This window comes from Denticeps clupeoides, chromosome 10 (genome assembly GCF_900700375.1).
Source record: "Denticeps clupeoides chromosome 10, fDenClu1.1, whole genome shotgun sequence".
NCBI lineage: Eukaryota > Metazoa > Chordata > Actinopteri > Clupeiformes > Denticipitidae > Denticeps > Denticeps clupeoides.
This window is the reverse complement of record NC_041716.1, coordinates 754,570-775,240: the sequence shown is the minus strand read 5'-3', so window position 1 is coordinate 775,240 and position 20,671 is coordinate 754,570. Positions and strand designations below refer to the sequence as shown.

The 20,671-nt window shown below is 48.6% G+C and overlaps 3 protein-coding genes across 6 annotated transcripts; all 3 read right to left on the bottom strand.

Moving 5' to 3' along the window:
* Positions 1-510: 510 nt before the first annotated feature.
* Positions 511-1,619, bottom strand: snrpg (small nuclear ribonucleoprotein polypeptide G). Its single transcript, XM_028994334.1, has 4 exons — positions 1,487-1,619; positions 1,318-1,340; positions 705-829; positions 511-625 (listed from the first exon to the last, which is right to left on the bottom strand). The coding sequence occupies exons 1-4, from the start codon at positions 1,516-1,518 to the stop codon at positions 575-577; spliced, it is 231 nt and encodes a 76-aa protein (XP_028850167.1). The 5' UTR covers positions 1,519-1,619; the 3' UTR covers positions 511-574.
* Positions 1,620-2,404: 785 nt separating this feature from the next.
* On the bottom strand, positions 2,405-5,813 carry LOC114798754 (zinc finger protein 470-like). Of its 2 annotated transcripts, none has more exons than XM_028994687.1 (2): positions 5,688-5,813; positions 2,405-4,647 (listed from the first exon to the last, which is right to left on the bottom strand). In XM_028994687.1, the coding sequence occupies exon 2, from the start codon at positions 4,638-4,640 to the stop codon at positions 3,375-3,377; it is 1,266 nt and encodes a 421-aa protein (XP_028850520.1). In that variant the 5' UTR covers positions 4,641-4,647; positions 5,688-5,813; the 3' UTR covers positions 2,405-3,374. The 2 variants fall into 2 exon arrangements, with proteins under 2 accessions (XP_028850520.1, XP_028850519.1); XM_028994686.1 differs by lacking the exon at positions 5,688-5,813 and adding an exon at positions 5,074-5,221.
* LOC114798753 (myosin light chain kinase 2, skeletal/cardiac muscle-like) lies at positions 5,510-19,870 on the bottom strand. Of its 3 annotated transcripts, XM_028994684.1 has the most exons (18): positions 19,820-19,870; positions 19,449-19,726; positions 19,279-19,373; positions 19,091-19,178; positions 18,883-18,926; positions 18,620-18,771; positions 17,977-18,134; positions 17,754-17,874; positions 17,414-17,598; positions 16,360-16,465; positions 9,156-9,249; positions 7,508-7,617; positions 7,252-7,393; positions 7,032-7,102; positions 6,813-6,941; positions 6,169-6,321; positions 5,936-6,068; positions 5,510-5,845 (listed from the first exon to the last, which is right to left on the bottom strand). In XM_028994684.1, coding segments are annotated over exons 1-18 (2,142 nt in total). In that variant the 5' UTR covers positions 19,822-19,870; the 3' UTR covers positions 5,510-5,764. The 3 variants fall into 3 exon arrangements, 2 of the variants coding, with proteins under 2 accessions (XP_028850517.1, XP_028850518.1); XM_028994685.1 differs by lacking the exons at positions 5,510-5,845; positions 5,936-6,068 and having other exon boundaries at positions 6,189-6,321; positions 6,813-6,846; positions 18,620-18,926; XR_003751110.1 differs by lacking the exons at positions 5,510-5,845; positions 5,936-6,068; positions 6,169-6,321 and having other exon boundaries at positions 6,837-6,846; positions 7,215-7,393; positions 18,620-18,926.
* Between the last annotated feature and the right edge of the window lie 801 nt (positions 19,871-20,671).

The following is a 20,671-nucleotide window of genomic DNA, read 5'->3' as shown; positions in this document are numbered from 1 at the left end:
TTTCACAATACAGCAACTTGAGTGAAAGTGAAAACATATCCTCTGTATTTAACCATGAAAGGCACCCGGGGTGCCGTGCAACTCGAACCAGGATCCTTCTAATTACGGGCCGGTTTCCTCACCTGCTATGGCACCACTACCACTCCGCCGGACCTACTTCAACTGCAGGTCAAAAGTTGACAAAAGAAAGACAAACCCAGGATTCTTGAAAAATTTGGAAGGCTTACTACATCATCTTGGTCCAAACGTGAAAGGTTCGATTGGGTTTGGGCAAAAAAAAATGGTTGTGCTCAATTTTAAACCAAAGATTAACATTTAAAACTGTCCAATACGAACGCAGTGTTGACCATATCGCCAACATTCACGATTAAAGTGTGTGTAGCTTCTCACCCGCCCCACCACACCATTTCTATAAGAATAAGTCATCGTCTTTAGTGGAAGAACACATTTTTATTCATAAACAATCAGCAGAACATGAGAGTCACAAAAAAAGAACACATTTTTTGGAAAAAAAAAAAAGTTGAAAGTAAAAAAAAAAAAAAAAAATCTCCATCGTAGGTGTAGCACAGCGCACTTATACTCGTTCCAACGCTTCCAACATAATGATGCTGTTTCCTCGGATAACCTGAGAAATTGACAATTTTCAGGTCATTTTACTTCTAAACTCTTATTGAACACAGTAATGTACGTGAGCGAATACAGACCACCATGCCAATCTTGTTCTGCTGTCCTCCCGGGGCCATTTCCAGGCAGTCGTCCACCACCAAGTTCATAAACGGGTCAAACCCTCGCAGGATGCCCTGAACATGCCGACCGCCATTCAGCTTCACTGCAAAGACACAACGGGATAAAATCACCCGCTCAGAAGCACACCCAGTCCCATTCCTGGCCACACCCCATACTACTACAGCTCTATGACCTGGTTTACTCTCATTTAGAAGGGTTCAAGGTGGCAAAACAAGACTTCCAGGCGATTTACACCAACACCATGAACAATTTGAGAGTATTTATCATGGCTTCACATGATAAATAAGTTCACCTGTGTGGATTTAAACTATTTCGAAAGTGATGTGATAGTGACACACTGCTGCATCCTCGGTATTTAACCGTCACCCTTGGTGAGCAGTGTGTGGTGCTTTGCTCCGTGGCACCTCGGCGGACCGGGATTCGAACCCGCAACCATCTGATTACGGGGCCGCTTCCTTGCCCGCTAGGCCACCACCGCCCCACAAAGAGTAGTCGGCATGGAGATGCCGGGGCCTGAACCCCCACGTTTTCAGAATGAAGCTGTAATGAGGTCTGCTGCTGGAGACTCACGGGAGAGCTTCTTATCCATGAACCTGCAGGAAGAAGCCAGAAGACAAAAAACACGCACATTAGCATCGCGGCTAACAATGAGCGGCGGCGTGGCGGCGCGGGAAACCTCCACACGACGCGGGAAAGCGCGGCAGCGCGAAGAAAGCGGCGGGAAAGGGAAGGAACTCACTTCTTCAACTCGGGAGGGTGCGCTTTACTCATCTTGTCTCGGCTGCGGAGTAACAGGCGACCGGTCCCGCGTAATCTCGGCCACGTACAGGAAGCGGCACGCTGCTCCGAGCCGCGCCAGCGCCCCCTGCACTTCCGGGGTGCGAACCGCGGCCCTCCGCGCCAGGACACGTCTTCCGAGAGGAGGGACTTTACATGTACAGCATTTATCAGACGCCCTTATCCGGAGCGACTTACAATCTGTAGTTACAGGGATATACAGGGACATTATATTACAGGGACAGTCCCCCGCAGTCACTCGATTATCTTGTTCCAAGCTTCAGAAATGCATTGATGCGGATGCGCCTTCTTATATATTTTTTAACAGTTAAAGGTCCCCTGACATTTTTTTTTTGCTTTTATATCGGTCGTGGTGTCCCCTAATACTGTATCTTGGTGCAGAATTACAGCCGCTTTGATCCAGTCCCACAATGAGATTTCCCAGGACGCCTGTAACTTTAAATGCTAACGAGGAGGAGAGCGGGAAATGACGTCACCAACACCATCCACCAACCACAATCTCTGTTTTAGGGGAGGGGCGAGAAAAAGCATGAGAAACGGGAGGTGACCTTTCCCGTTATCACGTCATAAGTGGACAAATTCCAGCTCCGACCGTCTGAGCTGCCGCTCTCTGAACGGTGAAGCAGAACGAATTTCTAGCCACTGCAGGACCATAGACAGGCTGGGGGAACTTGTATTAATGTTAAATCATCTCATAAAAAGTCACATTTTTATAATAGGGGACCTTTAAGATTAAATAACACGCTGGCACTCAAAGGCCTTTTCCTATTTGCCTACTTTTCATCGAGGTTGGTGTGATTCTATGATGGATTTAAATGATGTATAATCATATTCTGTGGAATAAAAGCAAGAACCAGTGTTTTATTTTATGACAAATCAGATTTACTCAAGAAAAGCAAAAAACATTCCTGAAAAGCCTGTTTTCAAAAGGCAGCAGCCGTTTTACCAAGCAGGAGAACACACAAGCTGCAATTCTAAACCATTCAGACACAGAGGCAGCCTGCAAAAGTGAACTATCATTTCCAAGCCGGCTTGTCTTTGCATTCTAAGCACGGACACGTCCTGCGTGGAGAGAGAGCTACAGCTAATGAAACCGTTGACTTAAACGATCACACGAGTAAGAAAGGCAGCTATGGGTTTTGTACAAAAAAACGCGAGGGATGATCTATGTAGCCCTGATGTCCATCATTTGATTCCCAGCATGCTTAGGAAGTTCATGATCAGTGTCCGAATGTTGAGCATCCTTACTGAACACTATTTCTCAGGTAGCTGGGAGTTAAGGCAGAAGATACCTTTAGCTTAAGGTCAGCCAGGTCACACAGAGATTATGCTTTGTGAAATGTAATTGATATATACTCACAGTCACACGACTGGATGGCCACTGACCTGTACTGACCCCTGAAGGCAAACATCCAATAGGATTGGAATATTTTTGTTGGGATATGACGCCTTCACGACATCACCCAATCAGGACGTAGGGCATGTGAGAGCTGTCAATCATGCCTACAGGCTCCTCCCCCTTTAAAAGCTTTGTCTGGGTCTAATTATTACCAATAAAAAGGGTCCGGGTGGGTAGTCAGCGCCTCGTCGGTTCCGGTTTCTAGCTGGTTATTTTGGTAAACCCTGAAAACGTGACCCACCCGCTACGCTACGTGAATTTGAAGGGAAGACAAAACCCAGCATTACAGGCAATGAAAATTGTGAAATGAGTCAAGATTAAGGTCACTTGGAACAGTCTGGTTTCTTTTTTTTCTGTTGTTCTTGTTCAGAAAAGTGGAATAAGAACGAAGTTAAACCCAACGGCAGCAGTAGTTTCAGACAAAACACCACTAGAGGTCAATGAGGTGAAGCTGGGAGTGCTGCAGGAAAGCGCCGAGCGTCAGGAAGGCCCTCCTGCAGGGCGCGCAGTGGTAGACCTTTTCCACCAGGCCCTCTTTCGAGGAGCTCATCTCCTGGCTGCAGACACTGCAGCTTCTCGCGGCTCGGGGCGGCTGATGGACCTCGTCGTGGTCGCGGAGGGCCGCCAGGGACGCGAAGACCTCGCTGCAGGACGGGCAGGGGAACTCGGTGTCTTCTTCCCGACCGTCTGGCTCGTCTCCTGGTCCCTGCGTCCTCTGGCGAGGAGCAGTGTTGGACTTGGCTTTTCTGAACTTTGGTGGCCGGCCCACTTTAACCTTCTGGTTCTGCAGGGGGAGGTTGTGGGTGCGGAGGTGGTACCAGCGGGTGACTTGGTGCAGGAACACCTTCCCACAGACGGAGCAGGGGTACGTGAAAGTTCCCCTTCGCGCCTTTTTGGCCGCCGGCCGGTGCTCGCGCCACGCCCACTTCTTCCGGCCGTGGACCTCGTTCCTGTGCTGATGCAGCAAGGCGGTCTGGGCGAAAACCTTGTCGCAGGAGCGGCAGGGGAACTGCTGACCTTTCGCCCTGCGGCGGACAGCAGCTTCGCGCCCCAGACTCCGGGTCACCTCGTGTGGCTTAGAGTTTCTGGGGGGCTTCAGGTCCGGATGCCAGAAGCGCTGATGATTGGCCAGACCTGCTGCCGAACGGAATGCCCTGTTACACAGCTGGCAGAAGCTTGACCTCGTGGGAGGGCAGAGAAGAGCATCATGGGAGGGCGCTGGCTGCGTAGTAGCGGGGCTTGAGGCCGCCGGACCGAGGGCCGCAGGCTGGCACCCACCAGCCTGCTGGTGGTAAAGCAGCTCCTGCTTGTGGCTAAAGTCGCGGCCACAGGGGGCACAGGCGTAGGGGCCGTCGGCATGGCGACGGCGGTGCTGGTATTGTTGGGGCTGCGCCGCTGCATCAGGGACGTCCGGCGGCTCGGCCGAGACGGGCCCCGCGCCCAGGCACTTGTGCAGCTGGAGAGTAGACGGCAGGGCGAACTTCTGAGCGCACGTCCCACAGCGGTGAGGCTTGCGCAGGGCCTGGTCCTGGCACGGGGCCGCGCCCGCCTGCGGCTTCTGGGCGCGCGCCTCTTGCTCGTGCTCGACCCGCGCCATCAACTTGGCCAGTTTCGTCAGGGCTTCTCCCATTGGCCTGCTCTTGACAAAGGCCTCCTGGCCCTTCCCTCCATCCCAGCCACATGGAACAGCGTCCATCTTCAACCTGGACACAAAACAATAGTCAACTGACGCGGACGCATGATGACGTCGGAGCGCACGACAGACGCAGGAGCAGGCATCTGAGAGAAGGTCTCCTCCTGCGCCCTTCACTCCACACCATGCTCATGGCCGCACCGTAACGAGGAGTTGGCATTAATGACGAGTTGTGAAAGTCCGTCACCCGATCGGCGTACTTCCGAGCCGGAAGTACGTCCGGCAAACGCGGCTACCGTTAGCATGTTAGCAAAACACCTCAACGTCGACTACTTTTTAGCAGCGTTGATCGCAGACGGCTGATGTTTGGTCGCGGGAGCGGGTTAATTCCACCGCACCACACGGCTCCGTAGCGCAGTACGGGGGTTTACGGTTAACAGACACCCCCACGCAAACCAGCCATTCTGTTTTATATCGAAACGACTTCTGTACGTACCAGCGAGAGGTTGTTAGCTTTTAAAAAATAGCCGCAGAAGATGCTGGTGCTGCCGTGCAATTTAGCCGAAAGTAGCCCGCTACTTTGGTTTCATTGTCGACTGTAAAACTCCCGTGTGTAGGAGCGCAAGTTCTCTGTAGCGCAGGAAAACTACAAGACCCAGAATGCACCGGGCTTCCCGTTCCCGGGTAAAAGCCGCTACCTACTGCAGTCAGAAAGCACAAATTACATTAAAATGATCGCGGTTTTATAAATACACACTATAAAATTAAATTGGTCCAAAGTAGGAATATGAAACATACCATATACCAGAAATTGAATTTTACCAAAAAACAATTATACAGTATGTGGTGTAAAAGCCAAGGTACATAAAAATACAAAGACAAAAGAAAAAAAAAAAAAGGCATTGAGTAAAACTTTTATTTTTTTTCCCAGAGACACATGTACAAGTTTTATTGGTAAACGAGTGGAAATTGTATATTTTCTCATTCCTGCGACGATATAAATAACACAAGGCTCATTTTGTGCACAATAAATGACACTCAAAACCTGTAAGATGTAGAGAAAATATATTTGAACTCTTGGTTTTACATCATGCAGATAGCGATGCTCACGTCGTCACAGTTGATGACCCAGTGTTGTGCACACCAGGTTTCTGTGAAGAAGCAATGATTCCACACTTCCACTTTCCTCAGATCCCAAGTGACGTGAGTGACCCAGAGCTGGCAATCTTCTTGAACCTGTTGGCTGCTGCTATAGCAATGTAATTTTTCTGTGGACAGTGATACATATAGACATATTATAGACATATTTTTTAAAAGGGTTGTCACGTGTAAACGACAGAATGTCGTACGCGTGTCACCTTCCACATGCGCCTGGCCATGTATTTCTTCAGCAGGACCTGCGACTTGAGAACGACGTTGCAGCTCTTGGCCTTCTCTGAGACGTTGTTCAGCCAGGGGTGTTTGAGGCACTGCGCAGCACTCAGGCGCCCACTGCACTCGTTCCACAGCAGAGGAGACGGTCATTTCACTTCGAGCCAAAACACAACCGCTTCTCCACAAAAAAAAAGACTTTCAGACTTTCTTTACTCACCTTCTCTCTCTAATCAGCAGGTTGGACACAAAGTCTTTAGCCTCGGCTGACACGTGCTCAAATGCGTCCTCGTCAAAATACCAGTTGACGGAGAGCACGTTGTTCAACGTTTGACTGTCATCGTCACCCAGAAATGGGGAGAGGCCACTAAGACTGGGGGTACATGCAACAAGAATGAAGTGAGCGGGGCGGTGGTGGCCTAGCGGTTAAGGAAGCGCCACCGTAATCAGAAGGTTGCCGGTTCGAGTCCCGACATAAAAAAAGTCCCCACACTCTGCTCCCCGGGCGCCTGTCATGGCTGCCCACTGCTCACCAAGGGTGAATGTTAAATGCAGAGGACACATTTCACTGTGTGCACCATGTGCTGTGCTGCAGTGTATCACAAGTGACAATCACTTTACTTTAAAAGAGTGAAAGTGATTATCACTGTGAAACACTGCTGTGCAGCACGCGGTGTCACAGTCAAATGTGTCCCCTGCATTTTTTTTTCTATGCTCAGTGGCACCTTGGTGTTTCGGGATTCGAACCCGGCAACCTTCTGATTACGGGTCCGTTTCTTTACCCGCTAGGCCACCACTGACCCTGATGGCCAGTGTTTCCATGAATTAGTGATGTTTCATTTGACAGTAGTGTGTTTAACTCACAGCATGTAGGTCACGACGCCTAATGTCCACATATCTGTAGGAAAGGAGACAAAGTCAAAGTTCACGACCTCTGGAGCCAGGAATTCTGGTGTTCCAAAGGACACACGAAGCTTCTCACGAGGTTTGTACCTGAAACACAGAGTTCAGAACTCAATGGACAGAGTTGAAGTCTGCTAGATACGCATTCTGCAACCTAGAACGTGTAGCCGTTACACAGACCTTCTGGCCAGCCCAAAGTCTATGATCTTCACCTGGTGACCGGTGCGATTCACGCAGAGGATGTTCTCTGGCTGCAAGCATAAAAACATGGTGTTGATAGAAGACATCAGCCCAGCGGCTAATAAGCTGGCCATCAGCTGCCCCTGAGCAACATGACCCCCACGCTGCTCCAGGGGGACTGACCCGGTAACTAGAGAGGAGAGGCTGGAGCGAGGGTCACCTTCAGGTCGAGGTGGAGCACGTACATCTGGTGCATGTACTGGACGCCTTCACAGATTTGCCTCACAAACACCATGGCATCGACCTCGGTGAGCTGGGAGCTCTCGTCCACGATCCTCTCAAAGAGCTCTCCGCCCTCCACACTGTTGGACCAATGAGAGGAGAGCGCTGAGAAGGTTCCAAACAAAAGTGGAACATCTGCTGCAGGGAAATGGCATTTGAGGCATTGATGAAGATGACGGTGACGATTGACTCACTACTCCAGTATCAGCACCACCTGGGTTTTAACTTCAAAAGCATCGTACAGCTGCAGGATGTTAACGTGACTTAGCTGGTTCATCACTTGCATCTCGTTCAAAGCCATTTCCTGCAGAACACACAGTAATTACATATCATCTCATCGTCACACAGGGGACATGATCAGAGGAGCCACGTGACATCATGAGAGGCGGGAGCGGGGAGTTACGAAGACGTGCATGGTGCAGCGAGTGTCTGCTGACAATCATGTGACAATCACTTCATCTTATCTTGAAAGAAGATGCTGGAACCTGCATACTTATAAGACATTTACATTTACGGCATTTACCAGACGCCCTTATCCAGAGCGCCTTACAATCAGTAGTTACAGGGACAGTCCCCCCCGGAGACACTCAGGGTTAAGTGTCCTGCTCAGGGACACGATGGTAGTAAGTGGGGTTTGAACCTCGGTCTTCTGGTTCATAAGCGAGTGTGTTACCCACTAGGCTACTACCACCACATGACTTGTGCTTTTTCTTTCAGCAGCGGTGGCCTAGCAGTCAAGGAAGCGGCCCCGTAATCAGAAGGTTGCCAGTTCGAATCCCGATCCACCGAGGTGCCACTGAGGTGCCACTGAGCAAAGCACCGTCCCCACACACTGCTCCCCGGGCGCCTGTCATGGTGCCCACTGCTCACTCAGGGTGATGGTTAAATACAAATTTCACTGTGTGAACCATGTGCTGTGCTGCTGTGTATCAAAATGACAATCACTCCACGTTCGTCTCAGATCGATCAGCCATAAGTGAAAAAATATCATTTTTTACAATGTTTTTTTTTTTACAATCAGTTTACAATGACCAAAGCATCAGTGGACCTAGCGAAAGTGGAACGGCTGGCCAAGGCTCACTGATGATGTGTGTTGTCAAACCTAATAGAAGCTCTACTGTAGCTCTGCATTTAGTTCATCACCCTTGGTGAGCAGTGGGGACCTCAGATGATGGTTAAGGATTTGAACTCACAACCTTCCGATTACGGGGCCGCTTCCTTAACCGGTAGGTCACCATCGCCCCTGGTTCCGATAGGAAGGTGTCAGATGCAGATTTGCAGGACAACGCATCAAAGTTATGGGGTTGTGAAGCTGCAGAGCAGTCAGGGTTCCCGTGCTGATCTGTATCCACCCTTAAATGCTCCTCCAGTTACCATGTGGGCATCAGAAGTGGAACATGGTGTGAAGGAAGAAGGTTTTCTGATCTGATGATAATAATAATAAATAATAAAGTGAAGTGATTGTCACATGTGATACAGAGCAGCACAGCACACGATGCACACAGTGAAATTTGTCCTCTGCATTTAACCATCACCCTGAGTGAGCAGTGGGCGGCCATGACAGGCGCCCGGGGAGCAGTGTGTGGGGACGGTGCTTTCCTCAGTGGCACCTCAGTGGCACCTTGGCAGATCGGGATTCAAACCGGCAACCTTCTGATTACGAGGCCGCTGAATGAACACAGCGCCTTAGACCGCTCGGCCAAATAAGAACGTTTCACATGAATGCACTTTGGGGAGGAGTCAAGCTGAGTTTATGGCCGATCGGTATGTGTTTGCAAAAGATTTCTGCGCATTGGAGGTGGCATAGCCCCCAGAACAATACTTCTGCTCAAATAACTGCACCTTGTCTTTGGCGCTCCTGGCGTTGATGATCTTTGCCGCCAGCCTGTGTCCCGTGGCGTTCTCCGTGCATTTGTGCACTTTGCCAAAGCGTCCGCTGTAAAAGTGTGGAAATAGAGTTGTAGAGCATCATGGCTCCACCCAGAAATACATTAGAGTGTGGATGCTCACCAACTTTCTCCTGTTAAACCGTGATAAGACAGAAGCGCTTGTACTTGGGCCTCAAGCAGCCAGGCATAAGATGGCTGACTACATCATAACTCTGCATAGCCTTTCTATCTCACCGAGTATTGAAGTGAAGGATCTAGGTGTCCTCATTGATGCAGGTCTCTCATTCAATTCGCACGTACACAATGTGACTAGGATAGCATTCTTTCACCTTAGAAATATTGCGAAAATAAGAAATATCATTTCAATGCATGATGCAGAAAAGTTGGTCCATGCATTTATTACATCAAGGTTAGATTACTGCAACGCATTATTGTCTGGATGCTCTAGTAGGTGCATGAGTAAACTCCAGCTAGTACAGAATGCTGCAGCCAGAGTTCTAACTAGAACCAGGAAATTTGACCACATCACCCCAGTCTTATAATCACTGCACTGGTTACCCATCAAATTTAGGATTGACTACAAAATCCTACTTTTAACCTATAAAGCTCTAAATGGTCTCACCCCGCAATACCTGAGTGAACTTTTGGTTCTTTACGAACCGCCACGCCCCCTTCGATCAATGGGTGCGGGGTCACTACTGGTACCAAAGGTGCAGAAGGTCACAGCTGGGAGCAGATCCTTCTCCTATAGAGCTCCGCAGTTGTGGAACAGCTCGCCTGTCAGTGTCCGGGATTCAGACACAGTCTCAGTGTTTAAATCCAATCTCAAAACCTATCTGTTTTCTCTGGCTTTTTGTTAAAGTCCTAGACCCTCATTTCACTTCACTTTGACGCAGTGTCAATTATAATGTCCAGTTTATCACAGTTAGACACAGACAAAGTTAAATTCACTCTAGTTAGGCTGTCCTACTTAGGGTACCGGGCCACTGTAGCACCAATATACCACTATAACCACAGATTTCAGTATCGGTCGTACAGTGCAACCGTCTGCCGCTGCTTCTGTTTGTTTTTCTCCGAGACACGGAATCAAGCGTCCAGACTACTGGCAGACCCCAGTGATCAGACCCGCAAATAAATCCTGGTTCCTGACAACTGCTTAACAAGGACAAAACATGAAACAAACCAGAGGGTCACCACAGCCACCACCACCGTTACAACTACAGCTTCAGGGATCTTCAAATGGACCAGTAACATCATTATGGACACTTAATCTAGACCATGACACTGACTACATCCTGGACTTCTCCAACCCTACAACTGTAGGACTTATTATTATATCATCCCCAACCCTGCACTGACACCATTTGAAGGCTCACTCTACCCTGGAAGGGGGTCCCTCTCTCTATCACTCCTTCCCAACGTTTCTTCTTTTCTTTTTTTCTCTCTCCTAGAGTTTTTTTTGTGTGGAGTTTTTCCTTGTGTGCAGAAGGGTCAAGTGTGGGGGGTGTCAACTGTAGGGCCTGTCAAAGCCCATTGAGACATACTGTATGTGATTTTGGGCTATATAAGAAATAAATGTTATTGGGTCTGTCAGGAAGACAGACCATTTATTATTGTGCTGAGAATGGCAAAAATGAACATTAAAGAATGTTAAAGACCGCCACGCGAAGACCGTCAAACGTAAAGAAACAACGGAGTGGTCAGGCCGAAGGCCTGACCACTCCGCACACGATGATATATTTTTTGTTTTGGTAGGTCGTACGGCCCGGCCACAAATCGGGTTAAAACGTGTAAAAAGTACCGTTTACCATCGTGCCGGGAACGCGTTTTTGGCTCCCCGAGGCTAACCGTTGAAGCTAGCGACCCGAAAATCGAGGCGAGGCCGAAGGCCTCGCCGAGTCTTACGATCCGACGTATGGGACGAGTCGGTGGCACCAACGGGGGTTTGGAAAACCCGGGAAAAGCCGGAAAACCGGGAAAAAGGCAATAAAAGGACACGTCTTACGTCCAAGGCCGCCACGATAAGACCGTGAAACGCACAGAAACAACGGAGTGGTCAGGCCGAAGGCCTGACCACTCCGCACACGATGATATATTTTTTGTTTTGGTAGGTCGCACGGCCCGCCCACAAATCGGCTTCAAAGCGTAAAAAGTACGGTTTACTGTTGCGCAGAGGAAGAGGTTTTCAGCTCCCTATGACCAGCCGTAAAAGCTAGAGACACGGGAGTCGAGGCGAGGCCGAAGGCCTCGCCGAGACACACGATCTGACATATTGGATGTGTTGCTACCGCCAACAGTGGTCAGGAAAACATGGGAAATAGGGAAGAAGGCCAAAAAGGCCATGTCTCGCATTTGTGGCTGCCACGTTAAGGCCGTGAGACGCACAAAAAAAACGGAGAGGTCAGGCCGAAGGCCTGACCTCTCCACACACAATGACGTATTGGTTGCTTCTTTGGGGATTACAGGAGGGCCACAAATCACGTCCAAAACATTAAAAGTGTGAAAAAATCTGGTTTCCAAGAATTTGCGATGAAACGCTTCACAGCACACACATGACTCTCATATCAAATCGTGCGGCTTGTCGTTACGCACGGTTTGACGTATGGCTCGGCTCGGCCGGATTTACGGTCCGCGCGCAATTAGCCAAAAAGCGTTTTCGGAACGCGTTTATTATTCTAGCCCAAAATTGGACCTTTTTGGAGTTTGTGTCCAGACGGTTTGACATACAAAGAAGATATTGATGTCGTCTCGTAGATCTCGCCAAGGCCGACGATTTGACGTATGGTTTATCGCCGTCTGACTTACGGATCATGCACAAATTTGGGAAAACAAAAAAGTGTAAATGGGCGAAAAAAATTTATTTATTTATTATTTCAGCCTTTTTTCGGCAATTAATGCGGGTCGTACCGAAGCACGCACACCCGCGTGTTATATATCAAAAATTAGAGCTTTGTTGCGTGAGGTGTGCTATTACTTTTATAAGCGATCGGACTGGGCCTGGCCGAGCTATTAACGCTGAAACAGGGTAATTTCCCATTGGAATGTATTGATCGCTAGTTTTAGCATTGGTAGCATTTGTAAAAAAAAACTTCTTTGAAGTGATACTGCAGTACCACATTAAAGAATTCCCATTTTACAAATTACATGCCCGCAGCTGTGACCAATGCCCGGACAGACCCATCAAAATTTCCCCTGGAATTTTGGCTTCTAGTTGTTGTTGTTGTTGTGTTTGAGATCCTGTTCCCGATCCGGAGGTCTCTCATTTAGGAATTGCAAGATCCAGTTGCAGAGGGAGGTGTTCAGGCCCAGCAGAGGCTCAGCTTCTCGACCAGGTGCTGAGGAATGATGGTGTTGAATGCTGAATTGTCTATGAAGTCTATGATCAGCATTTGTGCATATGTGTCCTTATTGTCCAGGTGGTTATGGGTCAGATGCAGGGCAGTGGCAATGGCATCGTCCACGGTTTGGACGATAGGTGAATTGCAGTGGGTCCAGGGTGGAGGGCAGCAGGGTCTTCATATGTTTCATGACAAAAATATTCTGAGCTGCTCTGTTCTGCTTTAATAAATATCATGTTTGAAAGATTTTACGTGGCCGCTTCCTTAACCGCTAGGCCACCACTGCCCCAGGCAGTCGTCATTCAGATCAGAAGAAAACTTACAACAAACAAGATACGGGATCAATTCATGAATTCATGTTTATTATCTTTTTATTGTCTTGTCTCTTTTCATTTCTGCAGTCTCCTCAATCTGCCCAACCCAGTAACACAGTATTTTCTTTAATTTCAGCTATTCCTGATTCCACATCATCTCTTCGTAAAGAGCCTGCTTGTTCTCCAGCTGATCATGGTGCTTTGTCTCTGTCTCCAGGAGAAGCCTCTCTGTCTCTTCCCTACTTTTCAAGTTCTTCTCATCTCATGGTACTCATGGTACATTTCGGATCTAATTATGTCAACTTTCACTTTTAATTGCTGGGGCATTTCTTTGCTCTCCAGCTGAATACGGTACTTTGTCTCTGCAGCTTTGCTGATTTTTCTTTCTGCTTCGAGCTCTAATTGTACTTTTTTTAATTTTCTTCTCAGCATTTTGTTCTCATTCTCCATTGTCTCTTTGTAAAGAGTGTGGTTCATATGGAGCTGCTGGAAACTTCTTTCAAATATTTTCTTCTTATCCATTTCTTTGAGGAGCGCTTTTTCAAGTTCTTCTTGTCTTGTGCCCGAATGGTACATTTTGATTGTCATTGTTTCAAGTTCCTCTTTGAGTTTCTGGAGCGTTTCTTTGAGAGGACTTTCTTTGCTCTCTCTTTCCCTCTCATTCTCTATGGTCTCTTTGTAAAGACGCTGTTTGCTCTCCAGATTCGTATGGAGCTCCTGGAAACGTTTTTCCAGTTCGTCATTCTTAGCCGCTTCAATGAGTAGCGCCTTTTCAAGTTGTTCTCGCCTTGTGTTCTCATGGTCTCTTTCGGCTCTCATTACTTCAACTTCTTCTTTTATTTGCTGGAGCGTTTGATTGTTGAAACATTTTTGGACCGATATAATGTTGGTTGCATTGGGCTCAGGAGGATCTTCATCCCTGGCTGATTTACCCTTAATCTTTCGAACAAACTTTTTCCAGTATTTTATTTTCATGTCTAATAAATCTGAGATTAATTATCGCAACTTAAATAGCTGAAAATGTCAATGTTCTTTCACACTGAAGTATACTAAAGAAAACTAAATACTAACGCTACATATTACAAATACTAAAGAAGAATTTCTTTAGTATAAAGAATAAAAAAAAATATATAAAGAACTATTTCTTCATGATAAAGAACTATTTCTTCATGATAATGAAGTTTTCTGATTGTGAATAAGAGTTCAGAGACATGACTAGCTGGGAGAAACATCATTTCCATTTAATCAAACAGTTCTACTTCTCCAACATGTTCATGTAAACATAACCTAATGACATTATGCAGGTAGAATGTTACATTAAAAGTTCCCTACTTCGTTATCATCCGCCATCTTTACAAATATGGTAAACCACAACGCGTTTGTTGGTCCAGTCTGCGGCGGGCCGGCGTACAGGGTCCACATTTATTCATTTATAACCCCCCTGGTTTCATTCACGATGCAACTTGTGGACGCTTATGAGGGAGTATCGCAAAAAAGGCGAAAAACGTACAAAAGAATCTTTTTACTGAAGGGTAACAATGCAAACGCGGCTCTAAATCAAAGAGATTGTCGTTAAGGCCACACACTTAACAGAAGTTGCACTAACGTCTTTTTACGTTTTTCGTTTCTACTCGATAGCTGCGCGACGGTCCCTAACTGACGTAAGCGGAAGTGTTAAGTCTACGCGGGAAAGGAAGGTTGGCTCAGAACGGTTGCGAGTGAATGCGGTGTCGCTGGTGGTCGGTGTCTCGGCGTTGGTCCCCTGGCTCCTTCCCGCCCCTTTATTTAAACGTCCCGGCGCCCGGCGGGCCGGAGAGAATAAATGGGAGGGACGGCGCGACATCTGTAATGCTGCGCCGGTCGCGGGTGTTTCTCCGGCAGGTGGTGAATCTGATGGCCCGGAGACCCGACCTGTTCTGCGGAGCCATCGTGCTGAGCTGCCTGCTCGTCCTAGCGGTCAAGCTCGCCTGCAGGTAAAACCGGGACAGCAGGCCCGTATACGGCGGCTGCACGTCATGCACGTCGCGGGCGAGACACGCGTTTCGTTTCTTTTCACGTCACATGTCGCCGCTGCCTGTTCTGTTCTGGCCGGATTATGGACCGTGAACTTCACTTGACTACTAAAGGACTTCTTCGTGCATGATCTCTCCATCTGATGAGGTGGGAGGAGAGACCAGGCCTTGCTTTTTATCAGTCATTTTAAATGATCCGTCCATTCATACATTTTTAAGCCCATCAGAGAGTAATATGTGGATCCCTGTACCACTGTTATAATTATTAATCATGTATCTTCCCCTAGATTTCGAATAACATGTTTGTTTTCTTGTTTTGACGTTTTCAATAAAGTATTATTTCTTATACTTTCGTATTCGTGTCCCTTTGATGTTGTGGCGTGGAACGAGCCCGCTGTAACACTTTCATGACCGTGAACCCAAAATGTCGATGTCCCATTTTTGCTGGCAAATGCATTGTTCTCCACCAAACTGTGTTGTTAAGTGAAACTGTGAAGAGTGCATGTGAAGGGTATGTAGTCCTTCACAATGCTGGTGGCTTTCCAGATGCAGCGTATGTGGTAAATGACCGTTAAGGAGGGAAGAGAGACTCCGATGATCATCTCAGCTGTCCTCACTATCTGAGGTCTGATATGGTTCAGTTCCCCAAACCAGACAGTAATGGTCAGAATGCTCTCAATAGTCCCCTTGGTGAGGTTGGGTGGTGGGAGATGGGCTTTCCTGACTGTTGAGCATTCCAGGAGAGGTTCTCCTCTAGATCTACCGATCCTGATCGCAGTCAGCTTTCGAATTATAGACTGATTTCCAACCTTCCACTTATACAAAAAATGTTAGAAAAAGTCGTAACCCACCAGCTGAGCGCGTACATAGACAGCAACAATATCCATGAAATATCCTGCTTGACCTGAGTGCAGCGTTTGATACTATTGATCACGCTATTCTCGTTGCCAGGTTAGAATGTTGTTCCCTTGTGTGCTTCAGATCATATCTGACTGATCGGTATCAGTTTGTGGACATCAATGGTGATTCGTCTTCATATACTGAAGTAGAGTTTGGTGTTCCACAAGGTTCTGTCCAAGGTCCGTTTCTATTTTCCTTATACATGTTACCTTTAGGTGACGTTATTCGCAGACACGGTATTAGCTTTCATTGCTACGCTGACGACACACAGTTGTATCTGTCAGCAATGCCAGATGAGAGGCAGCAGCTGTACAGAATAGAGAATTCTCTGAAGGACATTAGACCGTGGATGCTCACCAACTTTCTTCTGTTAAACCGTGATAAGGCGGAAGCCTTTGTATTTGGGCCTCAAGCAGGACTCGCAAGAAGAACTCCCTCCCCCTGGTTACAGTTCACAAGCTTTTATACCATTCGGGGCATACAAGGTCGAAAAACAAGCTCGCAACAAGCCCATCAAGGTCTTCTGATTGTTTCATGACCAAAGATGGTGGTCAAATAACAAAACGAGGGATTCAGATCAGACGTGGACTCACCCGCCCAGGACCTCTTTGGTGTGGATGGAGTAGGAGTCGAACAGGGGGCTGGACTTCAAGGACACGAACCGGTGAGGAAAGGGCGCGGGCTGGGCCGGAATGTCATCTGGATGGACACCAAACAGGAGGGGGGAAAAAAGCTGTGGTCACTCCTGGTGATGACCGCTGACCAGCACCAGTAAATTCAGTCCAGGAACAGATCAAGAAGAACAGATCAAAAAACACGGAAGGTGTAAAAGTGCACCGTGTTGGTTTTTCCCGTCACATTTAATTTCTGAGCGGAATCTGCTCAACCGCCACGCGCATGCCAGCTGACGCGGCCGTGAAAATTCTTTCCGCGTTGGGTCGGTGGCACAACAGCTGCAGGTAGAGGGCAGGGGGGGTCATGGCCGAGACGGGGAAAGGAGATTAGCGTGCTGCATGCCGCGCACCAGGTCGAACCAAACCACATTTTCTCCCTGCCAATCACCGTACAACGCGGCCAGACAGCTGGCCAGCTCTGTTGGGTGCACGTCACGTTTTATGGTGGTAGTAGCCTAGCGGGTAACACACTCGCCTGTGAACCAGAAGACCCAGGTTCAAACCCCACTTACTACCATCGTGTCCCTGAGCAGGACACTTAACCCTGAGTGTCTCCAGGGGGGGACTGTCCCTGTAACTACTGACTGTAAGGCCCTCTGGATAAGGGCGTCTGATAAATGCCGTAAATGGAAATGTCTTGGCACCACGTTGCACATTATTACGTCATTAAAAACCTCAACTCACATTAATTCGACATCACCACATGGCAGCAGTCTTGGTAACGGCTCTTTTCTAGATGAATGGGACTGCACTTTCGGTGGCCGAAGACACATAAAATGCGATGAAACGGATTAATAAATGTGACTGTGTCTGAAAAACAGAACAGGAAACTTGAAACTCCACACCTTTCAATCGCAGAAGGGAGTCAAACTCTAAGCTCTTAATAAGTAATCATGCCTCTTGCTTGCTCATCGCGGGAGAACCTTCTAGACTTGCTACGCCCTGCTGTTGGCGACCATACTGGGACATTTACCTATGACCTTCTGGGTGACTCTGGGCGGAGAGGCGGCGGTGCTCTTGGTGGCTTTTGGCTCCACAGCCGGGCTCACTCGGATCTGTATTCCGCCGGCAGGAACCAGAGCTCCTGGCGTGCTGGCCTTCACCAGGGGAGGTGTCACTTTGGGGACAGGTTCATGCTTCGGCCCAGAACTCTGTAGTCTGCAATTTATGTGCAATTAGGTGTGAATAACAAGCATTTGGCCTGAAATTTCCTAAGCAGCCATTCAGATGCATATTTAATGTGGTCACGTGTCTGATCTAGAGACACTGGACATTATAATTACACGTCACTCTCACGTCCGGATTTATCAGACCTCTGTAAAGCCTCTGGACAGCTGTGGGCATGTCTAAGTGACCCGTCTGCTGGCGATAATGGGACTGACATTCCTGCCACTTTCGGCTGAGCAGGGCTCGCTGGAGACGCCGTTTTATTCTCTGCCAGCGTGAGAAGAGACACGATGCGTTAGTGAGAAAAAAAAAACGAAGCATTTTATGCAACACTCCCCCCGTTTCCCATCATGCCATGCAGAAACGTACCGTTGACCTGCGTACAGGTTGCGGGAGGGTTCTTGCTTCGCTCCGCGTCCGAGCCGGCTGGGGTCCGTATCTGCGCGGCCACTCTGGGTGGGCAGGTCTTGACCAGAGGAGCAGCACCTTTTGGGGTGAGAACCGGCTTGGGCGCGGGACTCTGCGGTCTGCATGACAAATAGTTACAGTGTTGCTGTCAGGGCTGAGGTCAGAGGTCACTCCTCTAGTGGAATCTACAGTGCATACAGTTGTCGGGTTAGAAGTTTGTCCCTTTTTAGTGGACAAAGAAGATAAAAAAATAAAGCTGGGCTTCCCTTTCGTTTTATTACATTTATTACATTAATGGGATGAACAGTAGTTTGGATGACCACCACAGGATTTGGAGGATCCTGTGAAGATGACCCACCAGCATGCCTATTGATACTTCTCAAAAGGATGATTGTTTTAATGATCAGTACAGGCTTTTCACCACGTTCTCATTTACAGAGATGCAGTGCAGATGCAGTTCCAGACAATTCAAGAATGTTGGGTGGTAGTAGCCTAGCGGGTAACACATGAACCAGAAGACACTTGAACCTGAGTGTCTCCACGGGGACTGTCCCTGTCACTACTGATTGTAAGGCGCTCTGGATACTGGATACAGATGACTAACCTCAGTTTCTGGTCGGTGCGTGGTGGACCTTCTTTCCCTGAATTGCAGCTCTTCTCCAGGGGAGGAACCACTTTGGTGAACAGTGGAGCTTTTGGCTTGGGATCAAGGGAGAACCCTTCCTGGTTGGGTTTAGGTTGGTTCATCAATGTGTCCTGTTTGGATGGAAGTGGGTCAGAGGGTGGAGGTCCAGATGGTTTCACAGGCCTCACCTCCTGGTTACTACTGGCTAACTGGACAGATGAATGGTGACCTTTAACCTGCACCTTTTTCTCTTCGTCAATGCTTGCTCCATTGCGTCCAAATAAGCCTGAAGGTATGAGAGTGAGGTGTAAGGTCACACTGGTGTACACCGCCTGGCAAGCCCTAAAATTATATTTCATAACAGTCGTTTACACCTTGACATGTTGGAACAACGAGTCGCTCCCCATTTAGCAAATCTTTTTACGTGGGACGTGTCCCGTAATTTATTACCCGCAGTGCCAAGGTCGGCTGTCCTGGCAGGCGGCGCTAGGACGTGGTGTTGACCCCTGTCTGCGTCCAGGTGCACGTACACTTCATCCTGGCCATCAGGCAATTACCGCACAGCGAGAGAAAAAAGGGGACAATGTGACATGACGTGAAGCCTTCGTGCATTTTGAACAGAGAAGACCCCAACGCACCATTAACGTCCTCATGGGGAGGGATTTCCTCCTCTGCTGAATGCCAGCGGGAAAAGGAATCTTCTCCGCAGTGGTCATCTGCTTCCTGTTCAGATCTTCACATGAGAGTTTATATCAGCAACACCGACCGTGACGGACGTTAATGCGGGCGCGCCGCTTTATCTGCTCACCTGGGCCCAGGCCGTCCAGGGCCTTCTGTATGTCCAGAACCTTCCTGTGGAGCGAGTCCAGGACCTGGGCTTGTGCCGAGAGCATCGTGCCCACGGCCTCCTGCTGCTTGGCATGGCGCTCACACGTCCGGCACATCAAGCAGCCGCCGCCTTGCCGGAGCAGCTCGTCCAGCTTGTTCTCCAGGATGTTCAGCTTGGCCTCCGTGGTGCTGGAGGCGGCCGGTGAGGGAGCTGCGGCGGACGCTGGCCGCCATGGATAGGCAGGAGTGGCAGGCTTCCTCTTGTAAACGAAAAAAAGGCCAAAACCCTTAATTGGCGACGAGACTCAAGTTATGACCGGCGTTTAGAAGCTGTCGGTCTGATGTACTCACATTCGCAGACGAGAGCGGTCCCTCCAAACTGCTGAAGTGGTGAGCAGGAAAGTCCTCTGGAGCCGAGAGAACAGCCCACGCTCGGATGCCAGCTTTATCTGCCCGGTGTCCGGCGGCTGGAAATAGACCTCGGGTCCTGAATAGTAGGCGATAAGTGAAGCACGCGAGGCGGCCAGGATGGACTCCCCTAAATAAATTCCTCACCGGCCTGTTTTATTCGACTGAGTAAATGTTTCGTAATCTCATTTCTTGTAGAAGGATCCTACTTTACTTCTTCAGCAGGATGCCCAGAACGTCAGAACAGAAACCAAACTGGCAGAACATGCGTAGAGCTCATTTATTCATTCTTGACCACTCATGGATCAAAGAAAAACGAAACCATAGGAGCGGGAAAGGAAATGCGTAAGTATCACATTCTGCTTCTTTTACAGCTGGGCATCAAGTTCAGGCACAAACCAAAGGCTCTTCTGCGGGTGAGGGCAGGAAGTGCAGAAGAGGCAGGCCGTTTCCTGGAAAGGTGGCGGTGAAAGTGAACACACCCCAGCACAGCACACGGTGACACGGCGAAACGTGTCCTCTGTATTTAACCATCACCCTTGTTGAGCAGTGGGCACCATGACAGGCGTCCGGGGAGCAGTGTGTGGGGACGGGACCTTCATCCAGGGGACCTCGGCAGATCGGGACCAATTTTTGGTCTAGGCCACCACTACCCCGAGAGATCTCAGGACGTCAATACTGCACACCAAACATCTAGGACATGGCCAGCAGCGTCCGGCCAGAACCTCAGACATGCTGGTGAACAGAATTCTGTGCTTGCACTGCATCACCAGTGTTCTTTACGTCTACAAAATA